The following is a 25,217-nucleotide window of genomic DNA, read 5'->3' as shown; positions in this document are numbered from 1 at the left end:
AAGCGATCCGACTAATATTATACACGTTATATTAAGAATTCTATCATAATTAGTATCTATTATTATTAATGTATTATCAACAATTTTTATAAGTTTTGTAATGTCACTTTTTTTAAATGTAAGAAATAAAAGACTTTTTATTTTTATTAATATTATTAATTGAATAGTAACAAAGCCAGCTGATAGGAAGCTCTTTTGTACGTAAGTATTAAATGTCGGAAGCATTAATGAAATACAACTTATAGTATCCCTTAGTTTATTGACCTCGTTTTTTATAATCACCGGCAGTATGTTGGACATTAACTAAAAATGCATTACGCTTGCGTATCCGTTGAGTTCTGATACCTTTGGCGGCGTGAACAGAAACAAAGACAATAATCATAATTAGTCACAGATCAGATAATTTTTTTTTTTTACTAGTTTGATATCTAAAGTTTTTTTTTAAAGCGGACCAACACATTCATATTTTGGATAGGTTCAAGATCAGAAAAGCCAAAAGCCAAAAGAAAATGTCATTGAAAACTCAATAAGCAAAATGATTTACTATATAACGAAATAATTTTAGCATTAGGTTAAACAAACAGCTTTTATGAGTGGGAGTATAAGCACCAGCGCGTGAAATATTTGTTATTGATCAGTAACTCGACTATTCGATTTGCTTTTATTTTACTCTTTTGATCGTAAATCTACGTGTTTTATAATCACACCTGCTAACTCAATACACGCTTTCATACTTCGCATTTAAATTTTTTAAAGTTATTACATATTAAAATATGAAAACGCATTTTAATCGTATAATCAGTTAGACAAACCGTATAGGTATGAAACAAGAGATCATAAACATAAAAAAAACGGTAGTAAAATGTGAATTAGGTACCATAAAAACATGAAATGAAATTCTTTTCGAACCACTGAAACATTACTCAGAGTACTCATGACTTTAGTTCGGAATATACGACATCTATTTTATAAAACAATTGAAACTTCAATCTTTTGTCGCAAAATGGGTGACGGTATTCAGGTCGTGATATCAATGGCTCCAGTTAACACTTGAAATCGTCTGTCGTCAGTTCATTACAAAAAAGTCAGTGATAACAAACAGTAGACACGTATAATTCTACTAAAATTTTAATACTATTCTATAAGGTTTATGATTATTTATATTAATATGATTATATAAAGTCCTATAGATATTAAGAATTATTATTAAATATGAGGTTTGTATTGCAAAACATTTAAATATTATTGTTTATTAGTTGCTCAATTGACTACTTTTAAAGTCACGTGGCTTAGTCACGTTAGCCCAGTCAAGAGGGGATGGCCGGCTGAGACATATTTAAAAGAGAATGCAGACGGTCTGAGCACAGTAGTTGAATAAGACGCATCAATGTAAAATTGGTAGAATAAATCGAAGTGTGAATAAAGTTAGTCAGTGTAATTTATATGTCTGACACCCAAAAATTCTCTGATAAAACATTAGTTATGTAATATTTTACCTTCTTTTTATTCTTCATATGGTTTGCATCTCGGGTCTCTTGCGCGTTACCCGGCGCACGTGCTCCCCAAAGCTTCATCGCCATGTGTACGTAGGCGAATGTTATCACGCACAAAGGAATCACATACTAAGGGGAGACAGGAAATAAAATTATGTACATCTACCAGTATCTTCAAAAGAAGACGAAGCGACACGATCGGAATAATAATAACAATTGCTTGATTTCGAGAAACAAACAAGTTACTCTTAAAAACAGAAAAATTTGGAATTTTCGAAAATTGTCCTAAATTTAAATTGTCTTGTTACTAGTGGCAGGACCTCTTGTGAGTCCGCACGGATAGGTACCACCGCCCTGCCTATTTCTGCGGTGAAGCAGTAATGCGTTTCGGTTTGAAGGGTGGAGCAGCCGTTGTAACTTTACTGAGACCTTAGAACTTATATCTCGAGGTGGATAGCACATTTACGTTGTAGATGTCTATGGGCCCCAGTAACCACTTAACACCAGCTGGAGCTCGTCCACCCATCTAAGCAATAAAAAAGAAAAAATATTACATTTCATAAATTCATGTTCGATTAGATAAATCGGAATATCCAGCGATTGAAATTATATAAACGTTAAGACTTTCGATTTAATAGACGAAGCACTTCAAAAGGGTTGTCGTTGTCTACGTCAGTCAATCTGAGAATTCTTGTGGTCGTACCCCTAGCAAATGGAACACGCTCCCTAAAGATATTGCGAGACTAATTAATCAAACACAAAAGTTTGTGGTGTTTCTACTAACACTAATCAACGGCCCCAAAGTTACTACCCACAATATAGCGTTTTGGAACCCAAATTTCATTTGACTTTGACCCCGAACTACGAATGTAAACGGTCTGAGCCTGTACTGTTTACAGAACATAAGTCAACATTAAGTATTTAGCTGATTAAAACCGAATGTGTTATTTATTGGTTCGAAAGATTGTATGATTTTGATAGATATTGCATTTGTATATTTAAAAATTAAATTCATAGAGTGCGGTTCTCTTTGCTTGAATTCCACAAAGAAAAAGCTACCGCTAATTGAAGCATGATATTGAAAACTCACCTGAAATATGTACAGTAGCAACCTATATATTGCCAGTGAATTGGATCCGAATTCACTGGCAGTGCAAAATGGTTTTTTGTAAACCAACTTAGTGCCTGCAAACAAAGTTTTTATAGAGAGAAACTGAGTCGGAACAAGGATTTGCAATATTACTCGCCATTACTTTTATAACTTCGGGAATGTCTTTATAATGGTTTCAAAAGTAATTCCAACTTTGCTCTCTCCAGATAACATTTAGTGGATCATAGTTGACGTACGCATGCCTAACAGGACTGTTAATATTCACATGTTTATTTATTTAATAATAAAAATTAAACATTGTGACTGGTTTTTGTATATTGGTTTACTTTGAATATTGGATATTGGTCTTTGGATATTGGTTACCACGCAAAAGAGGGTGTTTTTTTAAATTATTTTTAGATTAAATTGTCCAACGTACTTGGAATCCATTTAATGTTAACTAGTGCCCCAGTCCGTTAAACGTTACAATGTCAAAGCCGTTGTCCATTCTTTTATTTTTATAGAACAATATTTAAGTATGGAGTTTTCGTATATACGAGTATTTATATTTTTTTGTTAATGTTTATGATCAAAATTTTAATATTGAATGGAGTACATTTTACTCCTATCTCTCCTGCTTTATATGTAAATTCTATAACAAGAAAAGATTAAAATAAAACACATAAGTTACTACTTAATCACCTGGGTCTATTTCATCTTCCATGACAACCTCCCACGACATTTCCATTGGTGCGGCCAATGTGAAGGCTAGAAGCCATATAAATACAATGATCACTTTGGCCACTCGTTTCGACGTGTGAGCACTGTAAGAAAATACTGAAATTAATAAATATAAAAAGTATATTCCCTTTGTTTAATAGGTCAAAAATATTTGATTCGTAGGTATAGTACACAAAGTATTTCAGGGATGCTGTTGACTTTTATGTACGTGTAGTTTTTCCGTAGTAGGGTAGCTAGTTTCACAGTCCACTTGATACTATTGGTTTTCCGAACCAATACTCATTACCGGCCGCCCGATGTAACAAAGTAAATAGCTCTTTCGGGAGGATTGTGGGCACCTTATCAACGAGGTTCCACAAAACTTTCAGTCACTACCATTTCCCTGTTTGTAGATTTAAAATAAAACACTCTAGAAACGTTAGAATAGGTAACAAAGCATAATGTAGCCTAAACTTCAGGTACCTTCAGGTAACTTCATAATCAGGTATATCTATGTTTGACTTAGTTACTCCTTTTCCGGCATTAGCTAATTCGTCGACACGGTCTAGGCCTAACATATGTATGGTTTTCTAATGATGGTAAGCCATTAAATTTTTTTTTTTTTACGGTATTGAATATCACTTTTCGGTTCGTCAGACGCTTTACGACTTCGATCTCCTACTACTTGTTGTTGTTTCATGCCAATGAAAGCCACTATAGAAATAGTAAAAACACAAAAATATATAATTTTTATTTGTATCCTTATCAATCCTAAGCTATTTTCGTCAGCATAATTCAATGGTTCACATGAGCCACGCAAACAAATTAAAACCATTTGTATGAGTGTCATGGTAAAGGTTCCCTTTATCTAATCGGCTTTTAGGTAGGATAAGTAAATATGAAAACCATGTACCTACGTGTACCGCTGTTGAAGTTAAAATGTTTTTATTTTCTGTTATACTTTATTATTATTTTGTTATACTTATACAGTAACACTTAAAGTACCTATATACTTATTTAATTTAGAGTGATCAAAACTACCTTTAATATAATAATAAAAAAAACAACTGATCGTCACATGAGAGGAATTTGTGTCGGACAGTCAACGTATTAAATGTCTCAAGTATGTTGATCAAACAGAAAAAAAAATACTATAGTAAAATTATTTCCTCCTTTCCAAAACGTCTTATATCCTAATCTGCTGAAAGTATTAAAACATATTAATTATAATACTTTATGAAATTAGTTTACAGTTAAGGCGAACAATCAAAAATCCATACTAGCAGCTTATATTCTGTTTAATTATTGACCGCAAAAATACCTAGCTATTAAAACAACTATTGTCGTGAAAATTATCTCACATCATACTATGTTTTGTGATCGTAAATGCCGTCTCCTTCAGACATGAAATTCTATTTATATTTTTATCGGAATCACGGCCATTGTTCGACATTCAATCCCGAACTAAAAATTGCTTTGCGACAGAATAATGGTAACATTCTATGGACAAATGATACGAGACAGTAGTGACCTTAGCTCGTGGATCAACACCGCGACATACATTCTCTGGCCTTAAATTCTTTCATGGTGCTCTATTTATCTACAAAAACCCATTCATCAAGATATAGAAGATTCGAAATGTAATGGCCAACAAATCGCTTCAATAATTCAAATTCACAGCTATTCACACGTATTTAATAGCAATAGACCCATCAAACTGTTCGTAAAACAGATAGATTTATTACATTAACTAAAGTTTCGGAAAGCAGACTTTATTGAGTGCTCGTTATTGGCACACTACGTCACGTGATCCTTAAATCTTTTAGTGGCGATGATCAGCATAAAAGTGCACACTGGTGAACGAACGGTGATGCCTTTGGTTGTATTTTTATCGTACCGTTAAACGCATACCGAGGGCAACGTTTGAAGCCATTGTGATTTTGACCACCGCCATCCACCTTAAGATATGAGATCGAACTTTTGTCAATATTGTTAAATGATATTCCTAGCCATACAAATAGAGCGAACACTACTTTGCAGCACAAACAGGACGGTGAAACCCACAGTGAGGTCAAAACAGGCCCTGCTAGCAATTACACTGAATGACGCAATAAGTAATGAAAGTTAATGTTATCATAATGTTCATAATCATATTTAATCAATAAATAAATCATACGGTCCTAAACTAGGGTTACCTGTATTATGGAAACAGAGCCTCTTATATACATATAGGTATATATACTAATATGAAAACAAATGACGCTAATGATCGAATCGAGCATACGAGGTCACATCAATGTTATAATGGGTTAAACGACATTTCACAGATCAATGTCACTATTTCAAAAGCATAGGCCATTTTGAAACTATTAATTTAATCCATACAAATGAACGAACAAATGTAGATAAGAAACGAGCTATTTATATTCTTCCCAAAGCTTGGAAATATTTGATTAAAGTAAATTAATAATCAAGCTCCTCGTCTAGATCTACTCAACTGAAATGTGATTGAATAAATAACATTGTTTTCCGGTTTCCTTGTTTAACTTCGCCAACGATTTGCGGGGACGTTTACGAGAATGTATTAGTATCATTAACAACACGGTTAAATGAATAAATACGGTGTGCTATTAAATGTACATGTAACTCGTATGTTAACTGTACGAGCGTAATTAAGAGTTTTCACATCAACGCTATTTTCTGAGTTGTATTAATAGTATATTCCTCTGTACTAGAATTTATTCGACAAAATTTTATTGTCAGATTTTTCAGTTTTCTTCAACAAAGTTATTGGTATTATTCTAAGATTATGCCCTGAATCATAATGGTCAATTTAAAAAGTTCCCTTGGCTTGTGATTTGAGTTTATAGTTTGATTCTCTATAGCATTCCAAAATGTGTCATCATCATCTTCATCATCATCATCATCTCAGCTTATAGGTATCCACTGCTGAACATAGGTTTCTTCAATTGATCTCCAGTGCGACCGGTTCGTTGTTACCTGCATCCAACGTGACCCAGCGATTTTCACTAGATCGTGGTTCCGTATGGTAGGACACACTGCGCTTGTCATATACTTGGGTTTAGTTATGTTCTTCGTTTATACATGCTTAATATTATCTATACTAATATATAACCATTTCGATAGAGGCACCCGTCACGCGCGGACGTGCTCATCGACCACTCGATCGCCCGGCCTTTGTTCGCCCGGCTTTTGTTAGCCCGGCCATTGTTCGCGCGGCCAGTGTTCGTGGTACATCTGCCGACCAAGTGTTTTTCCTGGAAGTTTTTATTTGTTTTGTTTCCTTTTGTTATTTCTGTGTTCGTGGTACATCTGCCGACAAACTGTCTTCCTGGAAGTGCTTAATTGTTTTGTTTCTTTTTGTTATTTCCGTTTTGTTGTGTTTTTTCTTTGTCCTGTAGTAATCGTGCCGCATCGCCACCTGTGTTCAATAGAACCGCTCAGGTCCGAGAAGTTGGGGCCTCGCCGCAAGGCGAGTGTTTTCTAAGACCCAGGGTAGCCCCACCTGGGCACGTAGACATCATGGACGCTGTATTTGCGGAATTTCTCCGGCTTCGCTACCCAAAGCTCACTTCCGAGTTTCAGGCCTTCAAGGCCGATCACACCGCGAGCCCTCTCGTGGACTCCGCCGAGCTCGCTGCTCCTGCGTCGCCTGTACCTGCGTGCAAAGCTTCTGCATCGAGCACCGCAGCCTCCGTCGTGCCTGCCGTTCCCGCGTCGCCTATACTGGCGAGTAAAACTGCTGCGTCGTCCGCCGTGGTCACCATTCCAGCAGCGCGATCATCCGCGGCCTCCGTCGCGCCCTCCAAAACACCTACTCGTAGGTCACCTGCGCCCGCCTGCTCGTCCTCCGACTCTGACTCGGAGATGGAGGTCGACCTTGCCCCCGTCTCATCGACGGATGGATTCACCCTGGTGCAAAAGGGTAAGAAGCGTGCCGCGGAGTCTCGAGCTCCCGCGGCCGCTAAAATTAGCAAAGCCGCGAACGCGTCGCGCCCCCACCCTCAGACTCCCGTTGCGCCTCCAGCCCGTGCCACTCCGTCGCCGCGTCCGGTGGCACAAAATAAAACCCAGACCCCTCCCCCGGTAATCCTTCAAGAGAAGGCAGCTTGGGAACGAGTTTCCCTGGCCCTTAAGGCCAAAAATATCAATTTCACGAATGCCCGTAACCTCGCGAACGGCATTCAAATTAAGGTTAGAACACCCGACGACCATAGGGCCCTCTCTTCTTACCTCCGTAAGGAACGTATAAGTTTCCATACTTATACGCTCCAGGAGGAGCGCGAACTCCGCGTTGTAATACGCGGAATCCCTAAAGAGTTAGATGTAGAGCTCGTCAAGGCCGATCTGTTAGAACAGGGCTTTCCAGTGAATTCTGTGCACCGTATGCACACCGGTCGCGGTAGGGAGCCATATAATATGGTTCTAGTCACCCTCCAGCCTACCCCCGAGGGTAAGAAAATCTTCAACACACAGACCGTCTGTAGGCTCTCCGGTATCGCCATCGAAGCCCCCCATAAAAAAGGCACTCCTAGCCAGTGCCATAACTGTCAATTGTACGGGCACTCTTCCCGTAACTGTCACGCGCGCCCCCGATGTGTTAAGTGTTTGGGCGATCACGCCACGGCCCTCTGCGCTCGTGACCAAAAAACCGCGGCGGAACCGCCTAGCTGCGTCCTGTGTCGAACACAGGGTCACCCCGCGAATTACCGTGGTTGCCCCCGAGTCCCTAAAATAAATCGCCGCGTCGCCCGCCAAAACCGCCTCCGAGCTTCCGGCCCAGACATCAAAGCCTCGGCACCCTCTGCGTCGCAGGCTAAGCCAGCGTTCGTTCCGGCGGCGGTGCCCAGTGTCTCGGCCTGGGCAAAACCGCTGCCGTACACGAACACGGCTACAACTCCCTCCTCCGCGATTCGTCCCGCCCCCGCGACTCGTCCCTCTCCCGCGACTTGCCCTCCGACCGCGTCCGACAATCTCGCTTTAGCGATCGACTTCTTTCAGTCGATCAACTTTGAGCGCGTTAACGCTTTGGGCGACGCCATTCGCGCTGCCTCCACTGCACAACACTTTATCGCCGTTGTGCAAGAATACGCCGACGTATACGCGTCAATAAATACGTACGTCCTCCCCTCACTCCGCCGGTAATCAATGGCGTATATAAGTAGAATAAAGCCCCTATCCGTAACGATAGGATTTTTTAACGCTTACGGTCTCGCAAATCAACGTGATCAGGTTTCTGACTTTTTGCGTGACCATCAAATTGATATCTTTTTAGTGCAGGAGACCCTACTTAAGCCCGCGCGCCGTGACCCTAAAATCGCGAACTATAACATGGTCAGGAACGACAGGCTCTCTGCTCGTGGTGGTGGTACCGTCATTTACTATAGAAGAGCCCTGCATTGCGTCCCGCTCGATCCTCCCGCGCTCGCTATTATCGAAGCATCAGTGTGCCGAATCTCACTGACGGGACACGCGCCGATCGTTATCGCGTCCGTTTATCTTCCACCGGATAAGATCGTTCTAAGCAGTGATATCGAGGCGCTGCTCGGCATGGGAAGCTCTCTCATTCTGGCGGGCGACCTAAATTGTAAACACATCAGGTGGAACTCACACACCACAACCCCGAATGGCAGGCGGCTTGACGCGTTAGTCGATGATCTCGCCTTCGATATCGTCGCTCCGCTAACACCGACTCACTACACGCTAAATATCGCGCATCGCCCGGATATACTCGACATAGCGTTATTAAAAAACGTAACTCTGCGCTTACACTCGATCGAAGTAGTTTCAGAGTTAGATTCAGACCACCGTCCCGTCGTTATGAAGCTCGGTCGCGCTCCCGATTCCGTTCCCGTCACGAGGACTGTGGTTGATTGGCACACGCTGGGCATTAGCCTGGCTGAATCTGATCCACCATCGCTCCCGTTTAACCCGGACTCTACCCCGTCTCCTCAGGATACCGCTGAAGCCATAGACATCTTAACGTCACACATCACCTCGACATTAGATAGATCATCGAAATAAGTTGTAGCGGAGGACTTCCTTCACCGCTTCAAATTGTCCGACGATATTAGGGAACTCCTTAGAGCTAAGAACGCTTCGATACGCGCCTACGACAGGTATCCTACCGCGGAAAATCGTATTCGAATGCGTGCCCTACAACGCGACGTAAAGTCTCGCATCGCCGAAGTCCGAGATGCTAGATGGTCTGATTTCTTAGAAGGACTCGCGCCCTCCCAAAGGTCTTACTACCGCTTAGCTCGTACTCTCAAATCGGATACAGTAGTAACTATGCCCCCCCTCGTAGGCCCCTCAGGCCGACTCACGGCGTTCGATGATGACGAAAAAGCAGAGCTGCTGGCCGATACATTGCAAACCCAGTGTACGCCCAGCACTCAATCCGTGGACCCTGTTCATGTAGAATTAGTAGACAGTGAGGTAGAACGCAGAGCCTCCTTGCCACCCTCGGATGCGTTACCACCCGTCACCCCGATGGAAGTTAAAGACTTGATCAAAGACCTACGTCCTCGCAAGGCTCCCGGTTCCGACGGTATATCCAACCGCGTTATTAAACTTCTACCCGTCCAACTCATCGTGATGTTGGCATCTATTTTCAATGCCGCTATGGCGAACTGTATCTTTCCCGCGGTGTGGAAAGAAGCGGACGTTATCGGCATACATAAACCCGGTAAACCAAAAAATCATCCGACGAGCTACCGCCCGATCAGCCTCCTCATGTCTCTAGGCAAACTGTATGAGCGTCTGCTCTACAAACGCCTCAAAGACTTCGTCTCATCCAAGGGCATTCTCATCGATGAACAATTCGGATTCCGTACAAATCACTCATGCGTTCAACAGGTGCACCGCCTCACGGAGCACATTCTTGTAGGGCTTAATCGACCAAAACCGTTATACACGGGAGCTCTCTTCTTCGACGTCGCAAAAGCGTTCGACAAAGTCTGGCACAACGGTTTGATTTTCAAACTATTCAACATGGGTGTGCCGGATAGTCTCGTGCTCATCATACGGGACTTCTTGTCGAACCGCTCTTTTCGATATCGAGTCGAGGGAACCCGCTCCTCCCCACGACCTCTTACAGCTGGAGTCCCGCAAGGCTCTGTCCTCTCACCCCTCCTATTTAGCTTATTCGTTAACGATATTCCCCGGTCGCCGCCGACCCATTTAGCTTTATTCGCCGACGACACGACTGTTTACTATTCCAGTAGAAACAAGTCCCTAATCGCGAAGAAGCTTCAGAGCGCAGCCCTAGCCCTAGGACAGTGGTTCCGAAAATGGCGCATAGACATCAACCCAGCGAAAAGTACTGCGGTGCTATTTCAGAGGGGAAGCTCCACACGGATTTCCTCCCGTATTAGGAGGAGGAATCTCACACCCCCGATTACTCTCTTTAGTCAATCCATACCCTGGGCCAGGAAGGTCAAGTACCTGGGCGTTACCCTGGATGCATCGATGACATTCCGCCCGCATATAAAATCAGTCCGTGACCGTGCCGCGTTTATTCTCGGTAGACTCTACCCCATGATCTGTAAGCGGAGTAAAATGTCCCTTCGGAACAAGGTGACACTTTACAAAACTTGCATAAGGCCCGTCATGACTTACGCGAGTGTGGTGTTCGCTCACGCGGCCCGCACACACATAGACACCCTCCAATCCCTACAATCCCGCTTTTGCAGGTTAGCTGTCGGGGCTCCGTGGTTCGTGAGGAACGTTGACCTACACGACGACCTGGGCCTCGAATCAATTCGGAAATACATGAAGTCAGCGTCGGAACGATACTTCGATAAGGCTATGCGTCATGATAATCGCCTTATCGTTGTCGCCGCTGACTACTCCCCGAATCCTGATCATGCAGGAGCCAGTCACCGTCGACGCCCTAGACACGTCCTTACGGATCCATCAGATCCAATAACCTTTGCACTAGACGCCTTCAGCTCTAGGAGCAGGCTTAGGGACCTCGGTAACCGTACTCGTCGAACTCGACAAAGAGTTCGCCGTGCAACCTAACCCATGAATCAGCTCGCTGAGTTTCTCGCCGGATCTTCTCAGCGGGTCGCGATTCCGATCCGGTAGTAGATTCATTCGCGAAGCAGCTACTCTTGAGTTGTTAGGTCTCCTTCGGAGGCGCTCGGGTAGCTGTTAGCAAATCCCACCCCTCCTGGCTGAGCCTTTGCTCGCCCACCTGTCCTGGTGAAACTGGAAAGGCCTCCGGGCCACCAGTAATCCTTCAATCATAAAAAAAAAAAAAAACTAATATATAAATCTACAGTGATTTTTACGGATTTTCCGTTATAACTAACTACTGAACCGTGCATCCGATTGACTTGAAACTTGGTATCCGTGTAGAAAATACATGTACTTAATGGATAGGCTAATATTTATGAGTGTTTGACTCTGTAATAATAATGACAATTAATAATAAATAATGTTAATTTTAAATGCGCAGCGAAGCGGGCGAGTACGGCTAGTAATCTAATAAGAACCAACTAAATCTTAGTAAGCACACAGCTAGAACACGCCACGTTCTGTTCGAAATTATCTTTGGCTAAGTAAGTACATTAAATAACTTAAGTCCGGCCAACACAAACATGCTCTGTACGAATTATTGGTATTTTGGTCTAAGTCTAAGCCGTCCGACGATTCACTTTAGAAACAATAGAGCTTGCCGACTTTAATCAAACTTTGCCGAAACTAAACATGAAAATTTATGATAACATTCTTGAAGCAAATGTTTACCCTTGACATACTTCATTTTATTTAATAGCTACACATGAATTATGTAAGATATTTTCGATAGTTCTGTTCACACTGCATGCTGTATATATAAACTGTCGAAAGCTAGCAAGAGCGTAAAGGCCTGCAGGGTAACAAAACACTTAGAAAACTACCGACAAGATACTTTACTGACAAGATAAATCCTAAAAATATATGTATATCTTAAGCCAATTTCGGTTTTTTCAGCTAACGATTTAACAGAAGCAATTAAAACCTCAAAATATTGAAATGTCTTCTTGTCATGTTTGATATTGTCTTACAAGATAGGTTATATTTTGTTTCTGCCTTCGTAAATAAGAAGGCAACTCTTTATAGTACTCCCTCTCAACTCTAATGCGAATTTGTTGTCGGTTTGTGAGGCACCGTTTCTAACTTTACTATATTTACTTGTATATAGCGGTGTTTTTTTTCCCCCTTAATTTTCATTTTCAAGATTGTACTATTGCAATTATGTAATATTGGCGGCAGGTCATCTTGCGCGCTATGGTTAATCATCCTACTCTGCCCGTTTCTGCCGTGAAGACGAAATGCCTAGGAACGCAGTTTGAAATACGGGACAGATTTTAGCTATTGGTCTCAATTCCTTTGAGTTTAAGTCTTTAACTCTCAAATTGAGTGCCAGAGTAGAATAGAGTAGAGTATGCTTTAATAAACGCCAAAATAAACACAAATTTTTGCATTTAATTAAATACAAAAGTACAATGGGTGGTCTTATCGCTAACAGCGATCTATCGCAGACAGCCATCAGGGGGGCAAGAATCATTTCAGAAGAGAAATTGCCGCGGTGTAATTATAGATTGAAACAATAACATATATGTAATACATATATATGTAAAGAAAAACTATTAAGCCACTTCTCCCTTATATTTACGTGAGCGATTCTCTTTCATTCGTTCTCCTGATGCTCCCTGCAGGTCCAACAAAGGTTCTGTTTTGTTATTCCCTTCCCACAAAACCAATTTCTATTCTCACTCCATTACTGTGCACGCGGTCAGGCTGTGGAAATCGTTGCCGGCTGACATTCGAGTTTGCAAGTCTGTTTCTGTTTTTAAATACAAGGTCAAACAATTTTATCTCTCATCAACCGAATGATCATGGTTCTATACTCTTCGCATATACGAGTGTTACTGTGTTACTTATAATATTTGCTATGTGTATGTGCTATAATTCTCATGTTGTATTTGTTATTTTAGTTATGTGTTATTTGTTCTACACACACTTATCACTTTTTATTATTATTCTCATTATCCTCTCGCAGGTCTGCTGGAAGAGATTTCTCAAAGAAATAAGCAGTGCCTTTGTACATAATTTTCCTATTACTCTGTACTGTGTCTTGTTTTCTGTGTGTACATAAATAAATAAATAAAATAAAATAAATAAGACTTTTTAGTTTAAAAAAAAGATTTTTCTTGGACAGAATCACTCACCTGTCCGTCATTCAGTGTAGAGAGTAGTTCAGTTTTGCATCCTATAATAATGCTGTTTAAAATATTAGTTTAAAAAGAGATTAAGGGCTTAAATGTTTTTCTCTTATTAAATTACAGAAAATGCAATAAGTCTTTTAATCTTAATTCATTTTGGAGTATTCTCTATGTCTATTTATAAATATATAAATATCAACAATATATTGATTATGGCGGTTTCACGGCGGTTTTTTGATTATTTATGTAAAATGTATGAAATTTCAAGTAAATGTAATGAAATACATTTAAGCGTACCGTACACATTTTTAGATCACACCTAACACGCGACGCTCGCAAATATTATTCACTAGCTCACACTATTCACAGCTCTTATTTTCTTAGTCAACCGAAATATCAACAATAAATCTTATTGTGGAATCATAGTCACCTTACTTTGGCTAAGTCCTTTGCAGCTCCTTAAACAAATTAATTAGTGTTTGATATATGAAAGTAATTGCTATCAAAATTTATTAATGTCTTTAATCTGATGCGTGAAAAAAAATTTAATTTACGATTCTTAGAAATCAAGTCGTCAAGTTTTGAAGTCCTCGTGGCCTAACGGATAAGACGTCCGGTGCATTCGTGTTGAAGCGATGCACCGGTGTTCGAATCCCGCAGTACCAATTTTTCTAATGAAATACGTACTCAACAAATGTTCACGATTGACTTCCACGGTGAAGGAATAACATCGTGTAATAAAAATGAAACCCGCAAAATTAGAATTTGCGTAATTACTGGTGGTAGGACCTCTTGTGAGTCCGCGCGGGTGGGTACCACCACCCTGCCTATTTCTGCCGTGAAGCAGTAATGCGTTTCGGTTTGAAGGGTGGGGCAGCCGTTGTAACTATACTTGAGATCTTAGAACTTGTATCTCAAGGTGGGTGGCGCATTTACGTTGTGGATGTCTATGGGCTCCAGTAACCACTTAACACCAGGTGGGCTGTGAGCTCGTCCACCCATCTAAGCAATAAAAAAATAAAAAATCAAGTTACACATACCTAATCCGCAGACTGCGGTATTTATTGATTATAGTAAAAGCCAATTTAAGTTTTAATCTTGTTTCTTGATCTTGAAACACGTTTGTTGTTCCAAATTGTCGGTTTGTTTAAGAAAAGGCTTAAAATTTTCCTAAAGCTTGTTTACTTTTTACTTGAAATAAAAATGAGAGTATCATTCACCTTACACATGAGGTCAAAGTCTTGTTGTATTGTGATAGTAGTGGATTTATCTTTTATATCTTATCATTTAAACTACGTAAAATATGTGGAAAGGTCAGGAAGGCATTCGATCGTGTTTACCGAAGAATAAACCTCACATCCCGGAGGACCACGAAAGATTGCGATAGATTCTCCCACAGCCCTTCGCGGAATTATCGAAGGTTAGGGTTCTCAGTTCCGGAAGATATTTTAGTGTAGCCCACGTGCCTATACTATTCGCTCAATCAACCCTTGACTGATTCAGGGGTGTTAAAACTATTTTTTTCAACTGCCACAAGATGTATTGTCTTGATGTTTATCGTTAGATGAACTTTGAAAAGTTTATCAATTGATGTCAAAACAAATATTGTTACATCCTTATATTATTATAGGTATCATTCTATATGATACATCGAATGGTAGCGGCCTTAGCCTCCTTTGAGTTGCCGGTCGGTATTAATATGGAAATCCATTTGATTGAAACAACCCCTCTCGTTCTTCGAGTAATCTAATTCTGAACTAACATTCATTATTTTAACAGTTAATCAATTCATGTATGTACGTGGCTTTGAAAAGGCCTATCATCATAACGAATATTACTTTAATAGATGATGACCGAGCTTTGCTCTGTTTTTTTTTTTGATAACGCCAGCTTGGTTAGTTGCCCTCAATTAAGAAAAATAGTATTATTATTAGCCAATAGATGTCGGGAAGAGTTGATTATTGAAAACACGAATAAAACAACATTTTCTGAAAATAAAACGTAGCTAGATCGATTTTTCGCCCCCGAAATCCCCTGTATACTAAATTTTATGAAAATCGTTGTAGCCGTTTCCGAGATTCAGATTATATATGTATTAATATACAAGAATTGCTCGTTTAAAGGTATAAGATAAGATAAAATACTTTTCGAACCAATTGGCACATCGATAATTTTATAACAATAGATTAAAAATATCGTAAATTGATGAATTACCACCGATTTCTTCTGAAACACACGTACTTGGTTTTCGAAGCAGTTCCATAGATTTTTAAAAAATTTTTTTAGGTACAGGTCTAAATTAGACATGTACAATAATATTTTATTCAGTTGTCGCGATTCGTATTCATTATTAAAAGTACATTTACGGCGTAATCTCGTTTTTATTATTACGGACGTATCGAGTTCATTACAGTTTTCTTGGTCACAAACGACTAAGTGTTAATCGTCTTAATTTTTAAAATGTATACACCACCATCAAATTAGGTAAACGTAGGAAATGATAAACTGAAAATGGTACACGCGAGATTAAACCGTAAAAGCATTATAAATTATGTAGAATATATAATGTCGGCATAACAAGGCTAATTAGTATACCGATCACTGTATATGGTCATAGATACTTCTGGACATCAATAATTACATGAGCATACCTGAGCCACTATCTGTTTATTGTTTTCGTGTAACTCTTATGAAGAAGGACATGTCATCGCGCTCAGAAAACAGCGTGAATAGGAATCTTAAACCGAAATCACTCAAGCTTAAAAAATAGTTTGGCTAGGGAGTGCTTTAGATCATTGTGTATTTAATGCTTTAAACAGCCAAACAGTTTCAATTACAAGCGGTTATAAGAAATGGTAACATGTAAATTCAACGAAATTGGATAACGAGCACAATTTGTTATAATTAATTTCATAATAGGGTGCTTTATTGAATTTCAAATTTAAGCGGCTGATGGCTTACAAGAAACACAATGGAATAAGACAATGCTTTGTTCATTTGCTGGGACGGCTTGAAAGCATATTTCTGCCTTCTCAGAAATTTAAATTAAGATTTTGAATACATAATGAGTTTATTTTTCTGTTACTTGCTGTAAGAGTAAGCGATGAGCTTTAAACACTAGAAATTATTACTAAATTTTTTTTTTTAGTGTCATGTCTTTGTGTTGTTTTGCATATTAAGATAATTATTTTATGAAAAAAAAAATTAAGTACATTTGTTAAAATCCGCACAATCACTAATAACATTTAGTTTTAATAAAAGCTAACAATAAATATTTTTGCTTACTTTTAAGCATATTCCACATACCTACTGACGTTTCTGTGTGTTGATGAACCCTTATTAAAAACAACGTTAAAAAATTAAGAAATGAATTACATTTAGGTATATCCATGTTTCTCGTGGTCCTAAATATAAACACAATTTACATTTCGACGATAAGCTTCGACAAAACAAGCTTAGCGCTGAACGCTCTCAGAAGCTATTTCACAGCTTCGTTAAAATATTACCGTACTTCACGCAGACACTTTAAGTATCTTATTATTGTAATGTTTATAAGGTATTTAATTCACTCGTTGCCTAGAAATTTCACATGTACATGCTGCTAAGGTATAAACTAGGCATATTCCACGGCATTTCCTCTGTTCTGGAAGTCATTATTGTTACTTAAGAATACTCATGTGGCGTGAGCACTCACGAATGCTATTTAATATATCTATATATATTTAAGGCCATATTTACATCGTAAATGACATGCATGTACAAATAACGATGTCTTGGTTTTTAAGCTCAACACGTGATTTGATATGTATGACTTATATATTTTATAGATATATCATTTTGAACTACTGGCATTTATCTTTATCCGTCCAGTAGTAACGAAATAATTTGCAAAGTTTCAAATTTGTATTTACATATTTTTTCTAAGAAAAAAAATCTCTTCAACTCTTGTAGGCTGAATAAATTATTTAAACACATAAATTTATTTAAATACTGTCACTACAAAATAAACTACATAGCTATATATCAGTATCAACGTATTCCAAAATTGAAAAATAAGTCAACTAAAATCTTTTTTCAACTACATAGTACGATAAAACCTTTTTAACTTATTATTTGAACAAAAACATAATGAATTTTTTAATATTCTGAGAATGATTTTATCTTTAATATCAACCTTAATTAAAATGCTTGGATCCCTCAATATTTTAGAGATATCGTTTCTCGTGCTTGTTTCGTTCATTTTGACAGTCTGATAAACACTTATATCAGCTTAATATTTTATATACGAGTACCTTGTTTTACAGAAAGTCATTTGATGTTGTTCACTTGTAATTAAAACACGTTTCTTTGATGTTGGTTTAATGACAAAATCTCTGATTAATTAAAAAAAAAAGGTTTATTTTGCTTAGAAATTTTTGGTATTCGTGTCTGGTCAACCTCGTACAATACAATAATATTGAATTACCTGAGAGGCGTGATAATAGCCCGGTGTCTGTCAACAGCTATTGCCGTTAGCGTAAATACGCTGACATTCACGCTTAGTGCTTGGACGAACGGACAGAACGCACACATAAAGTGTGGAAGCATCCATCGCTGCAGCAAAGCCGCTTGAAACTGTGAACAAAAGTCAATATGTAATCTACACTAATATATACTAATAATATGATTTGAAGTCGTCGTGGCCTAAAGGATAAGACGTCCGGTGCATTCGTGTTGAGCGATGCACCGATGTTCGAATCCCAAGCGGGTACCAATTTTTCTAATGAAATACGTACTCAACAAATGTTCACGATTGACTTCCACGGTGAAGGAATAGCATCGTGTAATAAAAATCAAACCCGTAAAATTATAATTTGCGTAATTACTGGCGGTAAGACCTCTTGTGAGATCACATGATGCTAAATGATTACAGGAGCTCATAGAGCCACTCGTTCATTCATGATCACAAAAAATGTTTCAACTTAAAAAAATCAAAGTTTTTTTTTATTACTTAGATCGGTGAACGAGCTCACAGTCCATCTGGTGTTAAATGATTACTGGAGCCCATAGACATCTACAACGTAAATGCGCCACCCACCTTGAGATATAAGTTCTAAGGTCTCAAGTATAGTTACAACGACTGCCTCACCCTTCAAACCGAAACGCATTACTGCTTTACGACAGAAATAGGTGGGGTGATGGTACCTGCCCGCGCGGACTCATAAGTGGTCCTACCACCAGTGAAAAGTTGTTATTTGTAGCCAGTTATGTCGGTCAGTGGCACAGTGAAATGCGTGGCTCAGTCTCGCGTCCAGATGCTCGGACACTGGGTTACTTCATATTTTTCGGCTCCGACCTCTAGATTGTCTTCTATTATACTATATTCTATTATACTATAATAAATTCATTAAGTCATTATAATATTTAATATTACTAAAAAAATATTATAAACAATTGCATTAATTACAATAAATAAAAAACTTACTTTTCGTGGATTTCCTGATTATTAGGGCGAATTAACAATTTTATTGTATTGTGATCGATCGTTGCTACGTATGCAAATAAATCTGATCGCACGCCTTGAAGTTGATGAAAATTACGTTAAATATTTATATATAGACATATACAGGTCGAGGTAGACAGCAAAAGATTAAGATAAGTTACTAAATGAGTCTACCGAAATATCAGCATAACGTGAAAACCTCAATATTTTATATTTAATCTATTTTAGATTCTATGAAACTTGAAAGTTACTATCTGTAGTAACATTTAATTAATATGTGTTGTCTCCGTATATATTTCATACACTTTATACATTTTTATTCTAATGCGGGATCATTTGAAAAATTTATGAATACATAGTAACGCGAAAGTTGGTAAAAAAAAACTTTAGCACAAATTTTACATGAATACACTATCGCATCAGTATATCAGCTATATAACAACAGTATTATGTTTGTTTCTCAAACATGGAAGAACATTTTGAGATTATTATAAAGTCATCGTTACCGCCGTCCTGAGTTTGTTTTTCAACTTATACTAACATTAACGTGCGTCAGTGATTAATCGTTTTGCTCAAAATCATTCTCATAGTAGAATCAAACAAAGGCTCCTAGGTGTCATAAAATTATATGACGACTGTTTTAAAACCGAAACATGTGAAGACGAAATTTTTAAATCGTCGTACAATACTGAAAAACTGTACACCTAGAACTTTTACAAGGAGTTTTTTTCATAAGTTCATTCAAAGTTTTGTCCGGCCCTAATACGAACAAATTAAAAAGAAATAATATTACTTAAATACTCGTTATACATATAATGGAGTTAAACGACCTTTTAAAAGCTAAAAAGGCGGCTTACTCTTAGAAGTTTTAGTAAGAATTATTCATTATTCATTGATTTCAAATTGTTTTCTGTTTTCGAAAAAGAAAACAATACTACTTTTTTCGTAAGTTCACGATTTTAGTAATAGACATTATGTATAGAATATAATTTCAGCCAAATGGCCGCCGCGACTTCGCTTTAGTTGGGATCCTGCTGAACCATCTCTCTCATCATCCTCATCTCTTCTTATCATCTCTCATCCAATAAATTTAATGTTTCCCATGATGTATGGCAAGTGGGGCCTTTTTGTTAGAACCACAAGTTTGTGAGATCCATACCATCTATCCTAGGCCACAAAAAGTTTGTTATCATCTTTCGATATCGGTCGCCACTGACGGTGAGCGCGAATCTTTTGCGCCATTTTGACAAGGCACGACATGAGAACCCTTTTGTTGTGGCCGCTGGAAATTACATACCCGAACCTGTAGACTGAATGGTAAATAGTCGAAGTCACCCAAAACACGTCATTATGGATCCTTCCGATCCATTAACGGTACTTTTAGGTACCACAAGCACCGGTCACCGTCCTCGTCGAACCCGCCGCTCGCGACGAAGGGCTCCACGAGCGAATTAGCCCACAGACACAGCCCACTGAGTTTCTTGCCGGATCTTCTCAACGGGTCGCATTTCCGATCCGGTGGTAGATTCTGCGAAGCACTGCTCTTGCTAGGGCCAGTGTTAGCAACACTTCCGGTTTGAGCCCCGTGAGCTCACCTACTAGCTAAGGTTACGCTGAAATAGCCTCTCAAGCCTATCAGCAGAGGTAGGAAAAAAAAAGCGGATGCTTCCGCGTTTTCGAAGAAATAATGGCCGATATAACGCCGGACAAGCGTGTAGCGTTTCATGGTGAAATGTCACGACTAAATATGTGTTCATGCCAAATTTGACAGCTATCGCTTTACCAAGATGGCCGCTATGAGCTGTAAAACATCGAGCGTCCCTATTGAAAACTCTATACAATTTAGATTAAAATATTCAAATTGATTAAAAAGTAATAAATTTCATGTTTCCTATTATCTATGTAATGCTTCATATTAAACTTTATTGAAAGTCATAAAACAAAATACGCAAAAGTTGTGATCACGAGGTGATTCTGTGAATTTCTCATTCTCGTTTACCGTGCCCGAATAGTTTGTGCAAATTCAAAAGTATATGTTGTTATAGTCACTATAACGTTTAACATAAAGACCACAATAAAATCACATTTAACCATGTTGACAAATTATATAAACGTTATTACGCTAAAACCGAAGTAATATCGAGAATGGCAATAGTAATGTTTAGGACAAATAATTTACGCAGATAAGAATCACAATTGATGACCGACTTATCGGTCTAAAATATATTTGGACGAAACGATGTTTGAATATCCCATGTTTGTAATACAGTCGCTTACTGAGCAGTTTGACTAACTTGATCACTTTGATTTCAAAGAATAATTCTGATGGTTTACACTAAAAACTAATATAGATCTCTCAGATTTGCACAATCATTTTTAAAATTCCAGATCGATCGTTTTAACTCTAACTTAAATATATTTACCGGGACAAAAAGTTTATAATCTTTAATTAATTTTGAAGTTCGTTTAATACTTTAATATCGTTAATTTAATAAGATGTTCGTGAGCTTTTAAAAGCTAACGTTTATTCAGACGCCCACGTAAAAATGTCTGAAACTAAATTTATGTTCCTAAAACTGGAGGTGAAAAGCAATTTAAAAACCAACTTCACATATAACAGTCGATCGGATTTCCGATCCGGCGAACTGGAGATCATACGATGTTTTTTTCAATGTAGCATAAAATGGCTTAGAGTTCATGCGTAAAACGGAGTAGAGTGATTTATGTATAACACAAGAATTTCAACGTGAATTATTTGAGAATGTGAATTAGGGCTTATACAAATTTCATCCGCTGATTTACGACTAGCTCAGCGTTTATTGTAATAAAACGAAACAAAAACAAACACACGAAATCGGGTGTTAAAGAAATTCGTTCTGTGCCTGGGGTAAGGTGATAAGAGAAATGTTGATAAGAAGTCGGCCGACCGAAAACTTATACAGTTCGCAGTTCCCTTAAACGTATCGCCTTTTACGTTAACGAGATAAGTATTTATGGGCACTTACTTGGAATGGTATGGCAAATAATCCTATTACGATGTCAGCTAGTGCTAAGTTAGCTATATAGCAGTTTGTGACACTTTGCATTCGACGCGACGTGGCGACAACCCACATCACAAGGAAGTTACCGACGACTGCCAGCACTGATATGGAGCCGTACAAGAAAGACAGCAGTACTATTACACCCGTTGGGACATCATATAAAGTATCTGAAACAAAAAAAAAAAGTACTTTTCCCCTAAGTTTTGGAGTCCCTTTTATGTGTTTCACAACAAACTGAATAAGAGATAAGATCCCAAAGATAAAGATGTTTATCGATGTTTAAAGCATAGGTATTTCATTCAAGACTGCTACAGTTAAGGAGTTGCATCGTGTGATAAAAATAATGCCAAATTGACTTTAGGCTGTGTTGTGAGCCTGTGCCGATCAGAACTAACACCATGATTTCTTTTAATATATTTAGAACTTCGAATTTATCTATCAAGATGAACAGCATTTACATTGTGGTGCCTATTGTAGTGCCTGGTGGTAGGACCTCTCGTGAGTCCGCGCGGGTAGGTACCACCGCCCTGCTTATTTCTGCCGTGAAGCAGTAATGCGTTTCGGTTTGAAGGGCGGGGCAGTCGTTGTAACTATACTGAGACTTTAGAACTGGTATCTCAAGGTGGGTGGCGTATTTACGTCGTAGATGTCTATGGGCTCCAGTAACCACTTGGCACCGGGTGGGCTGTGAGCTCGTCCGCTCGTCCACCCATCTAAGCAATAAAAAAAAACTCTCGTAATCACATAACATTTGATCGTAAACTCATAGATCCATCTGATAAAAAATATATATAAAATATGAAAGGCATTGATTTTTTCTCTAAATCATTATGTTTCTGAAACTAAAATTTGAAAATTGGTACCTTCCATCCACGGGATGTACTTCATCATCAATCTTAATACATATTCACAATACAAAAACCTCCATCAATTAAACAGTCACACCCTGTTGTTATTTTTATTACATTAATCTACGTTTTACGACGCGCTAATTACCCAAATAACATACCGTATACATCGCTAGTACTGTTTTGCGCGATGTATTCGTCCAGCGTTGAATTCCCTGGCCAGTCGGCTTCATCGTCCTGTGATGTGTTCGCGCTAAAACAAAAATAAATGAAGACATTAAAAAACGTCAAGCTAAATGCTTAACAAAATATTTTTTATCAAATCTTTATTCTTATTTTGTTAACGTCAAAAACATTGAGTGCTGTTCAGGAGAATTTTACGATAAACGTTTTAAGATTTTCTTAATGGTGTTTTCATTGAAACCTTTGTTTTTTAAATTAATAATACATAGACCGTGATGAGGGTATACTACCTACATATTTTCCTTATCGTAGCGCATGTTATTAAATAAATGCGTTGTAATTATTCCTAGATTACAATTTTATTATTAAAATCAAGCCATACTTATTTTTTGAAGTGAAAACTTCTTGTATACCACTGTGGTTGTGTAGTGCTATTCTAATTTTACGATTGATACAGGTGGAAGTTAATTTTGCGAACCAGCGCCTACAAGCACCGATACATTTCCTATTTCTGATGTGAAGCAGTAATGCCTTTCAGTTTGAAGGGTAGGCAGTAATTGTATTTTAAAACACTATATAGACTACTATAGACTTAGGAATCGTGTCCCAAGACGGATGGAGGCATTTACGTTGCTAATGTGTTTAAAAAATGCCACAGAGCACTAAAAAGAGACGAACATATTCTTCGGAAGGTTACACTTCTGCTTTTATTTTATTTTTTTAGAAACGATAGACAGCGGCTTGTCTCTGGCCCTTTTATTACTGAAGTCCATGGGCGACGATAAACATTTACCATCATAAGGCCGTATGCGCTACCGCCCACAAGGGCAGTAAAATAAGAAAGGACATACTATTGGTGGCTCGACGGCCTTTCCAGTCTTACCAGGACAGGTGGTTACACTTCTACTTCGAGTATACTTATCTTCTTTGCTATACGTTGAAGTACATCTTCATGATTTTTTAAACATCTTTTTAAAAATCTTATTATCGTATTAGCTGCTTGTAAGTTCATCATATTCTGTGGAATAACAACTTAAGCATATCTTGTAACTTCAGCGAACCGACCGAATTAATTTAAAGCTATATTTATGTTATCTACAACCAAGAAACAAGGAAATTTCCTTCCACGTGTCAGATCCGATCGACCGGATCGTTTCACATGAGCTAATTATGTTTACACGTAAATCTAAGATTGAAACCGCGTAATACAATAAGAGCATAAGTAAGTTTTCATCCTTGATAACTTATTTATTATACCATGTTCTCGTATGGAGTAACCTGACAATAACCAATAACAATGATCTAATCGTTAGCAAGTATATGTACTTTTTTTAAGTGCTAAACTCTTAACATATTATCATCAACAGCTGCCACAATGAACCAGGGTTATGGTGTGAAAATAAAAAACCGAAAACTAACAAACTTGCATTGTGAACCAATCATGTATCCAATCTAAAGGAACAGTCGTAGTGCAATATTTACAATCTAAGCTACGACCTGTTGTTTCAAGGTTGTGGTATGATCGTTGTGATGTATAGGGCCTATGACATTAAACACTAGGTGGACGGTGAATCCAAGCTACAAAAAGATTTAAATACTAATGAGACTTTGACCTCATGGAAGCATGCTTTTTGTGAAGGACACCAACAAAATCGGATACTACAAAGAGGTCAGTTGAAGGCAACATGCAACACGCGGTCCGCTTCATAGCTGACCGATTTTCATGACGACATGACAGAGACTTACATACATGTGGTCGCGATCCTCAGGGAACGACGAAGATAGGCTCCAGTAACCACTTATCAGCAGATGGTCCGTGAGCTTGTACACCCACTAGAGTAATATCAAAAGTATCAGTTATTTATAGACGGATACTAAACATTATTACGCACATCCGCACATGTTCTCGCATTAAAAATCGTTCGATCACCTATCTGGAAGGTATCAAAACTAAGCTCTTTAGTCGCTTGTATATTTACCATAAGTAATCATTGTTCAGTATCATTATTATAACTTGCTATTTTAAGGAACTGCTAAAATAATTAGATTGTTTTTTTTTTCTACCCAAGCTGATAGCCTAGAGAGGCTATGTCAGCGTAACCCTAAGGTGTAGGTGAGCTCTCAG

The 25,217-nt window shown here is 38.4% G+C and overlaps 1 protein-coding gene across 1 annotated transcript in view; it reads right to left on the bottom strand.

The window, feature by feature from the left end:
• NGR-A23 (neuropeptide receptor A23) overlaps positions 1–25,217 on the bottom strand; it is a 40,000-nt gene that overhangs the window by 5,096 nt on the left and 9,687 nt on the right. Inside the window, 6 exon segments of the mRNA NM_001134249.1 lie at positions 1,497–1,622; positions 2,584–2,678; positions 3,286–3,407; positions 18,004–18,152; positions 22,026–22,228; positions 23,071–23,162. Coding sequence (NP_001127721.1) covers positions 1,497–1,622; positions 2,584–2,678; positions 3,286–3,407; positions 18,004–18,152; positions 22,026–22,228; positions 23,071–23,162 — 787 coding nt within the window.

Source organism: Bombyx mori, chromosome 22 (assembly GCF_030269925.1).
Source record: "Bombyx mori chromosome 22, ASM3026992v2".
In the NCBI taxonomy this organism is placed as follows: domain Eukaryota; kingdom Metazoa; phylum Arthropoda; class Insecta; order Lepidoptera; family Bombycidae; genus Bombyx; species Bombyx mori.
This window is presented reverse-complemented; position numbering and strand designations above follow the sequence as displayed.